This window comes from Sinocyclocheilus rhinocerous, unplaced genomic scaffold (genome assembly GCF_001515625.1).
Source record: "Sinocyclocheilus rhinocerous isolate Xijiao unplaced genomic scaffold, SAMN03320098_v1.1 scaffold82, whole genome shotgun sequence".
Lineage (NCBI taxonomy): Eukaryota > Metazoa > Chordata > Actinopteri > Cypriniformes > Cyprinidae > Sinocyclocheilus > Sinocyclocheilus rhinocerous.
In genome coordinates, this window is record NW_015644168.1 from 1,020,343 (window position 1) to 1,033,197 (window position 12,855).

Genomic DNA, 12,855 nt, shown 5'->3' on the forward strand with positions numbered 1-12,855 from the left:
TGTTTATGCGGTTTAAGGTTAAAAAAACACATTATTTTCCACATACTGTACATTATTGTTGCTCCTCTATGCCCCGCCTTTCTGAAACACGTCGATTTTTACAAAGCTCATCGGTCCGAAAAGCGAGGTGTGCTCTGATTGGTCAGCTATTCAGTGCGTTGTGATTGGCCGAATACCTCAAGCGAACCACAACGAAACACAGCGTCTTCGCGACATGGCGGCGGCGGCAACAATACTACAGCGAGAATCAAAGTTACGCCTTCTTTCTTTGCGTATTTTAATGCTCTATTCTATGGCATAAAATACATCAGTAAAATCAAATCTTTTACTTGTCTTGAAAAAGGGAGTTACTAACAAGTCTAAATGGGACTACAGAGGTTGTCAGGACTACTCAATTCACTTTCACAGCCTCACTGTGTTTATAATCATGGTTTTGCAAACTATTCTTCAGAGAAAATGTTTTTTTAAATAAAGACTAAAAAGATTTGGATGCTTAATGGTGGTGACGTTGAAGTCATGTGACCGTGGTGTAGTTTATTTACAGCCTATTTAAGTTTTTACTTCTGGCGACTATATTTAGGCTGTGTTCATGGAAATAATCATATTGGGTTTTTGTTGAGGGAACCACGGTGACACTAACTTCCAGGCTGGCCTACAAAAGTACATCACTTCACTGCTCTATAGTAAGACATCCAAGCACATTCTGAGCCTTTACAATCCTGCTTCCTGCCGCTCACCTTCCTCAGGCTGCTGTTCCTCCGGCGGCCTGCAGGTGGCCTCGTGTTGCATGCGCTCCAAAGGCGTCAGGGGCATGTAAAGGTCACAGTGAGGGCAGCTCCAAAAAGTGCGTAAACATTCACTGTACAGGTCCTTAAGAGTCCTACACAACATGCTTTAAAAAACATAGGAAGTGGTGCTATTAGAGCACTGTAAGAAAGGGCTTTTAAGCACATCCTGTTTGAGGAAGAGCACTTACACACAGACAGTTGTAGGTAAATTAGCTGCACAAATGCAGGCCTTTAATGGGATCTGGTTTGGCTTTCATGCCAGGAAACAGAGCCGACAGCCGAAGCGGAATACAGATCGGGATCCAGTTGCGGTCCGATGTACAGGTTCTGAGACTGCAGCGCTGTCAGACGCCTCGGACTGTAACTAACCTATGAGAGAAAGTCATTATCATGAGCGTTTGATCAAGATTGATAGTACCAGAAAACAGTTCAGGGAAACAGTTATGAAAACAGTTCTTAAAGTGCCCCTATTATGGGTAATGAAAGGTTCATATTTTGGTTTTGGGAGTCCCCAACAACAGGTTGACATGCATGCAAGGTCAAAAAACACTTTCATTGTCTTATAATATGCATTTATTTTTACCTTACTTGCTCAACGACTCCCAAACGATTCGCTCAACGATTAATTTTTCCAAATCCCTCATTTGCGTAACGCTAATCTGCGGTGATTGGTCCGATTGGTCTCATTTTCATTTCATCATATGTGGAAATCACGATACATTTTTACAGGATTCTCTGATGAACAGAAAGTTCAAAAGAACAGAATTTATATAAAATAAAATTTGTAGTATTTTGACCAACACTTTGACCAATTTAATGCATCCTCGTTGAGTAAAATAATTAATTCCTTAAAAAAATTAAGAAATCTTACTCACTACATTTTCAACATTATTGTATATTAAACTGAAGGGATAGTTAACTCAAAAATAAACACCCTCATATCAAACCTCATGTTGTTCAAATAGTTTTGGTTTCCATTGACATTTTATTCTTTTTCCATTCAATGGAAGTCAATGAGAACCAAAACTGTTTAGTTACCAACATTCTTCGAAATATCTTTTTTTATGTTCCAAAGAAGAAAGAAAGTACACATGTTTGAGGGTGAGTAAATGATGACGGAATGTTCATTTTTGGGTGGACTGTCTCTTTAAGAACTGAATACAGTAAACTGTTGAATCTAGATTAGCTCTCTCTTTCCTTTTCATGCTATAAAATCTAAATCAGCTGAGGCACCTGTATGTCCACAGTCTGTTCAGCATCATCTCTTCTCTTCTTGCTCGATCCTGCTCCCTCATCGTCAGACCCAGACAGGCGTCTCCCTCCAGGCACAGAACTTTCCTCTTGGTGTTCTCCTGGAGCTCATGGTCTCGCTTCAGCTGGTGGAGCTTTTTTTATATAATTTTCATGAAACCAAAGATTTGTTTTCGCAAATGTGAGAGGGCACCTGTAGGATGAGGGAGTCTAGTGCCACCCTGTGGATCTCAGGAACAGGATATGGGGCGAAAGCATCATAATCAGATTCAGAGTAGAGTCAGTTACAGACTCCCGGTCCAGTTCTGCCTGCTCGTCCCTTCCTCTGTCCAGAACTGGCCCTGCTGATCCAGAACTCCTGCAGCCTCTGCATCTTGGCCTTTGGATCAAAAATCATCTCTTTCACCTTTCCTATTGAGAAACATCAGTGATGTTTCAACATGAAGAAAACAGACATTTTTGGGAAGGACGATGATATAAAAGTTGGTAGCAGGCTCTTATAAAATCTTAAAATTTTAAATAAAATATATTTAATATATATATTTTTTAAAAACTTTAAAATGATAAAATATTTAAAATATATATAGAAACTAGGAAAATAATAATAAATAACAACAGGTACCTGAATCGACCACAAAGCGCACTCCACCTTGCTACGTGTACTGCGTTAAGCTAACTGAGACTTGCATATTATTGCTCTTTTGTTGATTTTGATTGCTTCCATTGTCCTCATTTGTAAGTCGCTTTGGATAAAAGCGTCTGCTAAATGACTAAATGTAAATGTAAAATGTAATGTAATGAAATGCAAATATTAAATAATGTGAAAATAATGTACTAAATGGTAAAGATCTTTGTACCTTGGAGCCGTACTGGTTGAGGCTCTCAAAGCTGACTCTCTTGGCCAGTGAGATGCAGGCAATGCGGCGAGGTTGAGTACAGGCTGTGGTTGAACCCTGATGCCAGCAGATACTGGGGCACCTGTGTGGACTTCCCACACCCCGTGTCTCCAGCCACCAGCTCCACTATCCTGTCCCGGTACTGGAAGATAGGGAGGCTCTTCTGCTCCTTTCTCAACTTGGAAAGCTTGTTGAAGCTCCCCAGACAGCAACATAGTGTTGGCCCAGATCCGGCCCACATCTGGCCTGCGTGAAATCCATGCGGGTCGGATCTGGGCCGACACCCGTTGCTGTCTGGGTCTGCTTCTGGTTGAAGTCTAGGAAATGGAAGAGGGCAAGACTCTGTGATCTCCTGCCTGCCAGGACCAGAGGGGCCCCTGCGCCTCTTGTGCTCAGATCCTCCCAGGCGCTCCTCTATGTCTTTGGAGCGCACTGAGATGTTGATCCTGTACCTGGCATCATAGTCCTTCGGAAGCCCCAGATCCACAGACTCAGACTTCTTCCTGGCTTTCCCCTCGTGTGATTCTCGTCTGCTGGATTTGGCGGCTGACATCTCTCTCTCTTGGCTTTGAATCTCTGGAAACGCTCAAAAAAGCTCCAGAACTCCTTGTGCTCGGCGCCGGCCGTCTGGATGTAGTCATGCTGGAGGAAAAACACCTCGTCCAGCTGGGCTCGACACCGAGGACCGTCCCAGTCCCAGCTCCGACTCTCCTCTCGCTCATGGGACATCTTTAACCAGAGACAGTGCGATTCACAGGCATGAAGTTAGTGTAAACTAAACTTTCAATTACTTCCGGGTTTACAACGCACAACTGTCCAATTTCAAATTAATTTCACATTACCATTGTTAATATTTATAGTGGACGTTTCTCAGGTATTGTAAAGCACATTTGATGGCTACATTTTTGTCATATTTACGCTTCTTGAAAAGGTGCAATACCGGAGCGTTAACTTGGGATCGTTTCTGGTCCGTCTGTGTTTACAGTCCGGATACCGCGCGTGTCAATACCAAGCGGCAACCTCCCGCTTTCTCTCGTGATGCCAACAAAGGAAGTGACTTAAACTGTAATTCATCGATTGGCCGCTAGAGGCTGGCTGCAAAAGGGAGTCAATCCCATAGACTCCCCATGTTAAAATGCCCAACTTTACAGCAGAAAAAAACATGTTTACAGCCTGGTTCAAAAAATGATTTTGGTTTATATAGCTAATTTTGCCCTTCATGACAACTGTGAGGGGGGTGAATTTTTTTATAAGTCATCCGTTTAAATTATATTAAGCCTTAAAGTTCTGCATAATTAAGGGCGTGGCCACTTGAGTGACAGGTGGATTGCCGCTGCTGTCACCACCACCGAGCTAGGTGGGCGTGGTTTCAGCAACCAGCTCCCCCATTTTCGATTATCCGGGAGTGATGCGCGGTGACGCTTCAAAAACCTCTTCAGGAACCTACGGGTGACGTTACGGACACTACGTCCATGTTTTTATACAGTCTATGGTCAATACATAATCCTTACTACAGCAAAAGTTCAGATATTCTGTGTATTGAAATACAAAACAACACGTGGATGAAAAAAGTTTGTGGAGTGCAAAGAAGCCTGCATCACTCTTGCACTAGTATATTTATCTATTTTTTCAGCAGTGTCCAGTAAAAACGATATGAAACAAGCTTTTTAATTTTTTTTATATAAAAATATACAGTTTTTGACCTCACAGTAACGGAAAGTCTGTAAAGAAGATTGCTTTTGTACAAAATAAAACAATCACCTCACATACCACAGGAGTTTTGGAAGTTCAAGGAATAATGATTTTTTTAAAAATGAAGAAAAAGTTACAAAATAATTGTCCATTCACAGGTGTGTAATTCTTGACCAACTGCATTGTTCAACACTATTAACAATGAAATAACAAACTGGGTATATTATTGATTGACAACGTCTGAAATCACTGTAAGTCTGTATTTGAAGTTTTCAAACAATCTCCTATAGGCAGAAAATGAATGAAATTTGTACTTCTAGAATCGATTTGTTGCACTCTTTTGGTAAGCATTATACAAATTTCACACTGTATTAATCAGATACACATTTATTTGTAAAAGGTTGCTAAATTGTGAATGAAACATGTTTTTTTGTTTCTAAATTTATTTTTTTGTGTTAAATGTGATCCCTGAATCAAATTTAAAGCACTCCAGACTCTCGACTTCTTTTCAAGTGTTTCCATGTGTAACTCAAACTTTAAAATCACATTACATACATACATTTTGCACAAAAGTCATGAAAAGATTTAAGATGTTCACATTCAAGCATGCGAGTGTGACACTAGAAATACACACTCCTTGAACCAAAGAAAACAAAGCTAAATCATTCACATTCAAAAAATAAAAGCTTCACTTTAAGAATGTAGTCACTAAAAACCACAAAACCGTTAAAAGGAGAAAATAAGACATTTATTTACATATCTTTAGACAGAATAAAACCCTCAAACCGCTCTCCTCTTAAAATATACAAATGTATAAAACAATTGTTAGACAAAAACAGGTCAAAAGTCCATCCCACTCTTCAGCCAGGCTATGCTGGGTTATTCCACGTATGTTATTAAAACGTTTGCAACCTGAGAAAACAAAACCGTTCATAAAATCTATGAGCAACTTATACTCCTGTCTTCTCCTTGATCCAGGCCCTGAATTTTGGCACGTTTGTGTAGATGCCTGGCTTGTTTCTGCGAGCACAACCGTCACCCCAGCTCACCACTCCCGCCAGGAACATACGATCATTTGTTAAAAAAGACATAGGACCGCCAGAATCACCCTGAGGAAAGAAAAAGGGTGTTATTTAGATGGAGGATTAGGGGTGTGCGATATATATCGTCTGCGATAATATCGTAATTGTTGTTTTAACGATGTGCGATTTGACATTATCGAGTATTTTGCAAAAACCATTCAAAACATCCCTACAGAGCGCACGCATACATTACGTGAAGTCTAGACTAGTGCGTGTGCGCATTGGAGGATACTAACATGTGAGCGAACAAAGAAAAATAAAGAGAAACGGTTAAATAAAATGGCAATTAAATTAGGAATATTAAAATTCTGACTGATACCAAAAAGCAGATAATTGTTATTTTATGATGAATAAACCATAAATGGCTGATATTAAACGTCAATATTATTTTTTAGAAATTAACTAAACATTAAACCATAACAACATATATCAATCATTTGAAATGCTACATGAGTGGACTGATATTAACATTCTAGTTCATACCAAAATTAATTAAATATAATTACAACAACAATAATAATCTGTATATTGTATGATAACCGATAAATGGCCCATTTTAAATTCAATACTACTTGAAAAAATAAAAGTATAAAGTAAAACACAAACATATTTTAAAATGCCTCAATTGAATTTTGGCATTGCATCACTATCATGCACATTACATTCAACAGTGTTATTAAAATACAAGTGATTTTAAAGATCAACCTTAAGAGAGCATGGCAAAAGAGATCTAAATCTAAAAATAGGGAAGATTAGCATTAACAAGTGAATATGTCGACCAAAACTGATATTGTAATAAATAAATAAATAATTATAAAACGGATAGTTCCGGTCCTTGATTCTGATTGGTTGAGCCGCGTTCGAAGCTGTTGTAAATTCTCTAATACTGATCACTAAACCAAACAATGAAATAAACCGAAATAAAAATATACATGCTTTGAAAGGAAAAATCATGAGCACTTGTATGTTTAAAGCACTTAAAAGTGTGCTTCTGCTCCAGTGATCAATAGACTTTTAAGCGGCGTATGAAACCCACCTGGCAAGCATCCACTCCTCCTGACAGAACGCCAGCACACGTCATGCGAGATGTGATCTGTCCATTCATTAGTTCGTCACACACCGTGCCGTTGATGATGCGAACATTCGCTTTCTGCAGCACAGGTGCTCCAGCGCCTGAAACACACACACACACACACACCAAACACCAAGTTACTGAATGGTTTTAGTTACAATATTTCTAAATCTTTGTTAACATTAATTAGTAAGAATACAACTATTCATTGCTAGTTCAAGTTCACTCAAGTCTAATAAATAATATACAACCTTTTGTTTTTATAGTGTATTAGTAAATGTCAAAATCAACTAACTAATAACATGAAGATTAATAAATGCTTTAGAAGTATTTTTCATTGTTGGTTCATGTTAACTAATGCAGTTAACTAATGTTAACAAATGGAACGTTATTGTAAAGTGTAACTGATAAGAATGTTTGATCTCGGGCTGAAAGATGTCAGGCTTTGTGAAAGGTATAAAGCATCATTGTGTAGCTCTTTTACTGACCCCCTTCTCTGGTGGCACCCCAGCCGCTGATAGTGACTGTTTCACCAGTGGGGAAGACGTCAGTGGCAGTGGGCAAGCAAATGGGTCGAATGGTCGCACTGAAGGTCACGGGTGAGTCCAGCTCCATCAGAGCGATGTCATTGTCATAGGTGTGGGAGTTGTAGTTCTTGTGAGGAATGATTTGTTTTAGGAATCTCTTTGTTGCCTTCTGTTTCTCTGTTTGTCTGTGGAGACCCAAGTATGCTTCCCATGTTCCTGCCTGAGCATATCTGTGAATTCATCAGACGTACAGACATGAATGTTTTCTCTGCCATCCTAAATGTCTTGAGTAAGAAAACCAATGTAACTGATCGATATGTGACCCTGGACCACAAAACCAGTCTTAAGTGTTTCAAAATTAAGATTTATACATCATCTGAAAGCTGAATATATAAGCTTTCCATTGATGTATGGTTTGTTAGGATAGGACAATATTTGTTCGAGATACAACTATTCTGGAATCTGAGGGTGCAAAAAAATCAAAATATTGAAAAAATTACCTTTAAAGTTGTCCAAATGAAGTTCTTAGCAATGCATATTACTAATCAAAAATTAAGTTTTAATATATTTACGGTAGGAAATTTACAAAATATCTTCATGGAACATGATCTTTACTTAATATCCTAATGATTTTTGGCATAAAAGAAAAATCTATAATTTTGACCCATACAATGTATTGTTGGCTATTGCTACAAATATACCCCAGCGACTTAAGACTGCTTTTGTGCTCCAGGGTCACATATAAGTTTAAGAGCGTACTGATTATATTACAGCTACACTATATAACTTTTTTTTTTTTATTTCTGCTCCGATAAGATGACTGTGTATAGCAGTGTGTTGAACCACAAACAAAACAAGACGCATGCATATTTTTTAACAGCTAGATGGCCAAAAGTTACATAGCGTAGCTTTAATATACATGGTCTTTTTTTTCAATCCAAGTGGCAACATACCAAACCAAGATACTAGAACTTCTCAGAACTTTAGCTATTTAATACAAAGACATTCACTTTTTAGATGATCATTTCTAAAGACAACTCTTCTGCTCACCAAGGCTACATTTATTTGAAGGAAAATACAGTAAAAACAATACAATTGTGAAATATTTGTACCATTTAAAATAACATGTTAATAAAATTTATTCTTTTTGAATATTTTTGTAATTTATTCCCGTGATGGCAAAACTGAGTTTTCGGTGTCAGAAATCATTCTAATATGTTGATTTGCTGCTCAAGAAACTTTTCTCATTATTATCAATGTTAAAAACAGTTTTTGTTGCTTAACAATTTTGTGGAAATCATGATATACCACCATTCAAACATTTGGGGTAAGATTTAAAGATTAAAAAAGAGAGAGAGTAATATTTTTATTCAGCAAGGACACATTAAATTGATAAAGAGACAGTAAAGACATTCATAAGATTTCTATTTCAAATAAATGTTGTTCATTGAACTTTCAAGTCACTTAAAGAATTCTGAATAAAGTACTGTTTAAAAAAAAAAACAAAAAAAGCACCAACAACTGTTTTCAACATTGACAATAAAAAGAACAATTATTAACTGAGCACCATTAATAACAGATGACTTCTGAAAAATCATTGAAGACTGTAGGTATGATGCTAAAAATTCAGCTTTGATCACAGCAATAAATGACATTTTAAAATATATTCAAATAGTTAAGTTATTTAAAGGGGTCATATGATGCGATTTCAAGTTTTCCTTTCTCTTTGGAGTGTTACAAGCTCTTGGTGCATAAAGAAGATCTGTAAAGTTGCAAAGACTAAAGTCTCAAATCCAAAGAGATATTCTTTATAAACGTTAAGAGTCAACCACGCCTACCTAAAATGGCTCGTTCTAACACGCCCCCACATACCTACGTCACGATCTGGGAAGATTTGCATAACACCGCCCAAATGTTCAAGCAAAGAAAGAAGGCGTAACTTTTATTCTCGCTGTAGTATTGTTGTTGCCGTTTCGTGAACCTAGGAGAGGAGGTAATTCTGACTTTGCTATGACAATCTGGCGCTTCTGAATCAGCTACTGTTTTGTTATTAGTTTAAGTATTTGCTATTGACTGTTCAAATGCGGAGTTTTGTGCAGCGCTGAGTAACGCGTTTTGTGTGTGTGTGTGTGTGTGTGTGTGTGTGAGAGAGAGAGAGAGAGAGACAGGGGCACATCAGAGTGGAGTCAGCTGTCTTAACCGTGGCTTGTGTACTGCAAACACATACCAGCTTCATCACTGTGTCTGTCACGCGACTCTGTTCCCCTTTCGGGCTCTGTCTACATTTATTTTGAAAGATGAAGCTTGCGATTATGGTAAGGGGCGTTACATTTACGACGTGTGCTTGTGGTGTTCGGCCAATCACAATGCACTGGGTCAGTTGGCCAATCAGAGCAGACTGCGCTTGTCAAAGGAGGGGGCTTTGTTGAAAACTACGTGTTTGAGAGAGGCGGGGCATAGAGGACCTACAATAATGTACAGTATTTGAAAAATAATGTGTTTTTTGAACATTAAAGCATGTCAACATATTCTGTTACACCAAATACACAAAATAATGATCTTTAAAATAGCATCATATGACCCCTTTAAATTTTTCATAACATTTTACTGTATTTATAATTTAAAAAAACGTAGCCTTGGTGACTTCTTTCATAAACATAAAAAAAATCCTAATTATTCCAAACTTTTGACCTGTAGTGTAAGTGTCCAAGTGGTTTTTGAGGCCAGAAATGTTTAGTTAATGGTGTAGTTTCTCAAGTGAAAGTTATAGATTAAAGAAACAAAAAAGAAACAAACAGAACATTTACTTGATTTTGACATCGTCTTGAACGCAGTGGGCTGCCGTCACAAGCCATAGGTCACTGATGATTGATGCACCGCAAACATGTGCTGTGTTTTTAACGTGCAGGCTGACCTGCCATGGGAACTCGCCCATATCTGCTTCCTGCCCACCCACAATTCGAGAATTTGTGTAAGCCTTCTTACCACAGTCTAGAGGAGAAGGAAAGAGCGAGAGAACACAGATCAAGATTAAACAATGCAGAATATGTGTTGAAGAATAGATGTGAGGAAGTAGATGCCACACACCGCAGCTGGATTCATCCGAGTTGTCACCACAGTCATCTTGTCCATCGCACATAGGGTTCTGTTTTGTGATACATTTGCCATTATTGCATGCAAACGTTGAGGCTTTACAAATATCTGTAAGACAGAATGACAAGCAATGAGAAAGAATGTAGAGAAGGAAACTGCTTTCGAAATATATTCTCTGAATATTTTCAAACACAATAAACAACAAAAATAACACTAAAATAAATAAACAGGCTTGTATTACTCTTTATCTAACATATCATCACCTCTTGTACAGCCGTCTTCATCTGAGCCGTCTTTACAGTCAGGATTCCCGTCACACTTCAGCTTCTCTGAGACACACTGATCGTTCTTGCATTTGAATTCTCCAATCTTACATCCTGCCAGAGAAGAGGGCAACTATGTTAAACCAGGTGAGGAGGTGTTTTTGAGTGGGAGAGAATGAGGAAGAGAGAAGACAGAAGCTGGTAGTCGTCTTCCTGTCTGGCACGTCAACAGCCAACCTTTGGGTCCTCAGGTACCTCCTGAGGAATCGGTTTCAGAGCAATTTCCAAATCACAATAACATCATATATTGAATTTGATCAATACATTTCTAAGTCATCTCCTTTAACCCTTAGGTGCTGTTCGGGGTCTTTTTGACCCCAAATGACGTTTGCTGAAATAAAATAAAAAATGAATAGGGAAACGATACTTTTTCTTTTTAGTTTGTCAAATAAAATCACTAAATCCACCACAATGCGGATCACAAAATACACGAAAATAAAGTGGCAACCCTTCCACAATGCAGAACGATTATGCTCGTACACACACCCTATCCCCCCACCCCCCAAATATCACCCATAGACATCAATGGGAGACTATACAAATATAGATTTTTTTTTGGTTACATAATTAGTCAAAAATGTCAGTTACAATGCAGAAAACACACAAAAACTGAAGGGGTGACACCACAGCACGTCCACGATGGAGGAAAAACACACACAAAAACTTGTGAAAAGATCTATTCCTATGTGGAAATGGCAAATGAGAATGCAAGAATAACTTTTATATTGTTATTTAAGATGAACATTTACTGGATAGAAGCTACTTAGGTTTACTTGATTATCCATATGGCATTTTTTTTTGAAAATTCCATTTAAAATGTGAGTATCAAATATGATAGCCTACATTAGACTTTTGAGAAATGTTTATCCCTCAGTCATCACTGTTTTGTATCGGTCGCATTATATGTTTTGCCCCCTACAATAAAAAACTAAGCATTTAAATATCATAGATATCATATTAAATATCATATCATATCAAGACATATTATTACAGAGTGACAAATGATTTTCCTAAGCACTTTACACAAGTAGTTGATCACGCTGCTATAAAGAGCTCATTGATTTACATGACAAGATATTAAAATTTCATTTTTGGCGTTTAAATATCAGCAATTTTGCTCATTTTGTGCTTCTGAATAAAACTAATGTAAACCTCTGTATATGATCTGTAAAAGCCTTTATCTAACTATTATTTCATATTGCAGGCTTTACAGAGTTAACTAACATTACTGCATTATTAAAACAGGTAATTCTAGAAAATAATAGAACTCAAATAGAATAATGGCATTGTTAACTAATTTCAAATTTTATATGCTTGATAGGGATGTAACGATTCACTCAACTCACGATTTTTTTTTTTTTTACAAAATGAGATTTAAGACAAATTATAAATTAAATGTGTACTTTTATTATTGCTTGGACAAAATGCTGCATGTTTCTTTGTGAAATTGGAATATAACACTATAATAATATACTAATATAGCACTTGTATATTATTGCTCTTTTGTTTTGTTGGTTTTGATTGTTTCTATTGTCCTCATTTGTAAGTCGCTTTGGATAAAAGTGTCTGCTAAATAACAAAATTTAAATATAATGTAAATGTAAATAACAAAACTAAATTGAAATTTTAAAACAAGCCCCAAATCAAATAAATAAGTAACACAAATAAAAGAAATCTCTTCATATAAACAAAATTAGCTTTGTCTGAGCTCTTTCCATTTAAAATTAGAGGCAACCACTGCAAAACAATGATATAATTATGTTTAATAATCATTAAACATAATAATAATCATTATCCAAACAAAGATGCTGCATACATGCAACATGAGCAGTTTTTAATCTAAATTAAATTGTATAATTTCGAAATTTGAAGCAAAAACAGAATGGTTTGACTTCAGTTTTGTGAAACTATACATACAAAAATATCTGCATGAAACAGAAACAGCAGACGAGAATGAGACGCAGATTCACTCTCTGCCAGCAGGTAGCGCTTAAAGCGTTTCCTTGGTTTCCACTGTAAACAAAGCAGCGCTGAACTTACGAACTTTAATATGCATTATACAGAGGCAAGATGAAAAGAAAAAATACCATCTAAACTTTTCTAAAGACAGTAAGTTCCCCTCAGACATACA

The 12,855-nt window shown here is 37.1% G+C and overlaps 1 protein-coding gene, 1 long non-coding RNA gene and 1 pseudogene across 5 annotated transcripts in view; all 3 read right to left on the reverse strand.

Annotated features, from left to right (window-relative positions):
* The window catches only part of LOC107758057 (uncharacterized), a 3,687-nt gene extending 997 nt beyond the window's left edge, over nt 1-2,690 (reverse strand). The window contains exons 1-4 of one of the 2 annotated variants that reach the window (XR_001641986.1): nt 2,662-2,690; nt 2,022-2,450; nt 977-1,157; nt 738-880 (exon numbers count right to left, since the gene is read on the reverse strand). This is a non-coding gene — a long non-coding RNA (uncharacterized LOC107758057). Of the gene's footprint in view, nt 1-737; nt 893-976; nt 1,158-2,021; nt 2,451-2,661 lie in introns of both variants that reach the window. The other variant, XR_001641985.1, reaches the window with a different exon arrangement.
* A 231-nt stretch (nt 2,691-2,921) lies between these two features.
* Nucleotides 2,922-3,949, reverse strand: LOC107758049 (probable ATP-dependent RNA helicase DHX34; annotated as a pseudogene).
* Nucleotides 3,950-4,780: 831 nt separating this feature from the next.
* The window catches only part of LOC107758079 (suppressor of tumorigenicity 14 protein homolog), a 31,600-nt gene continuing 23,525 nt past the window's right edge, over nt 4,781-12,855 (reverse strand). For all 3 annotated transcript variants that reach the window (XM_016575733.1, XM_016575730.1, XM_016575731.1), the window contains exons 15-20: nt 10,665-10,778; nt 10,396-10,509; nt 10,116-10,299; nt 7,270-7,538; nt 6,746-6,882; nt 4,781-5,736 (exon numbers count right to left, since the gene is read on the reverse strand). In XM_016575733.1, the coding sequence (XP_016431219.1) occupies nt 5,578-5,736; nt 6,746-6,882; nt 7,270-7,538; nt 10,116-10,299; nt 10,396-10,509; nt 10,665-10,778 (977 nt within the window). In that variant the 3' untranslated portion in view covers nt 4,781-5,577. The remainder of the gene's footprint in view (nt 5,737-6,745; nt 6,883-7,269; nt 7,539-10,115; nt 10,300-10,395; nt 10,510-10,664; nt 10,779-12,855) is intronic.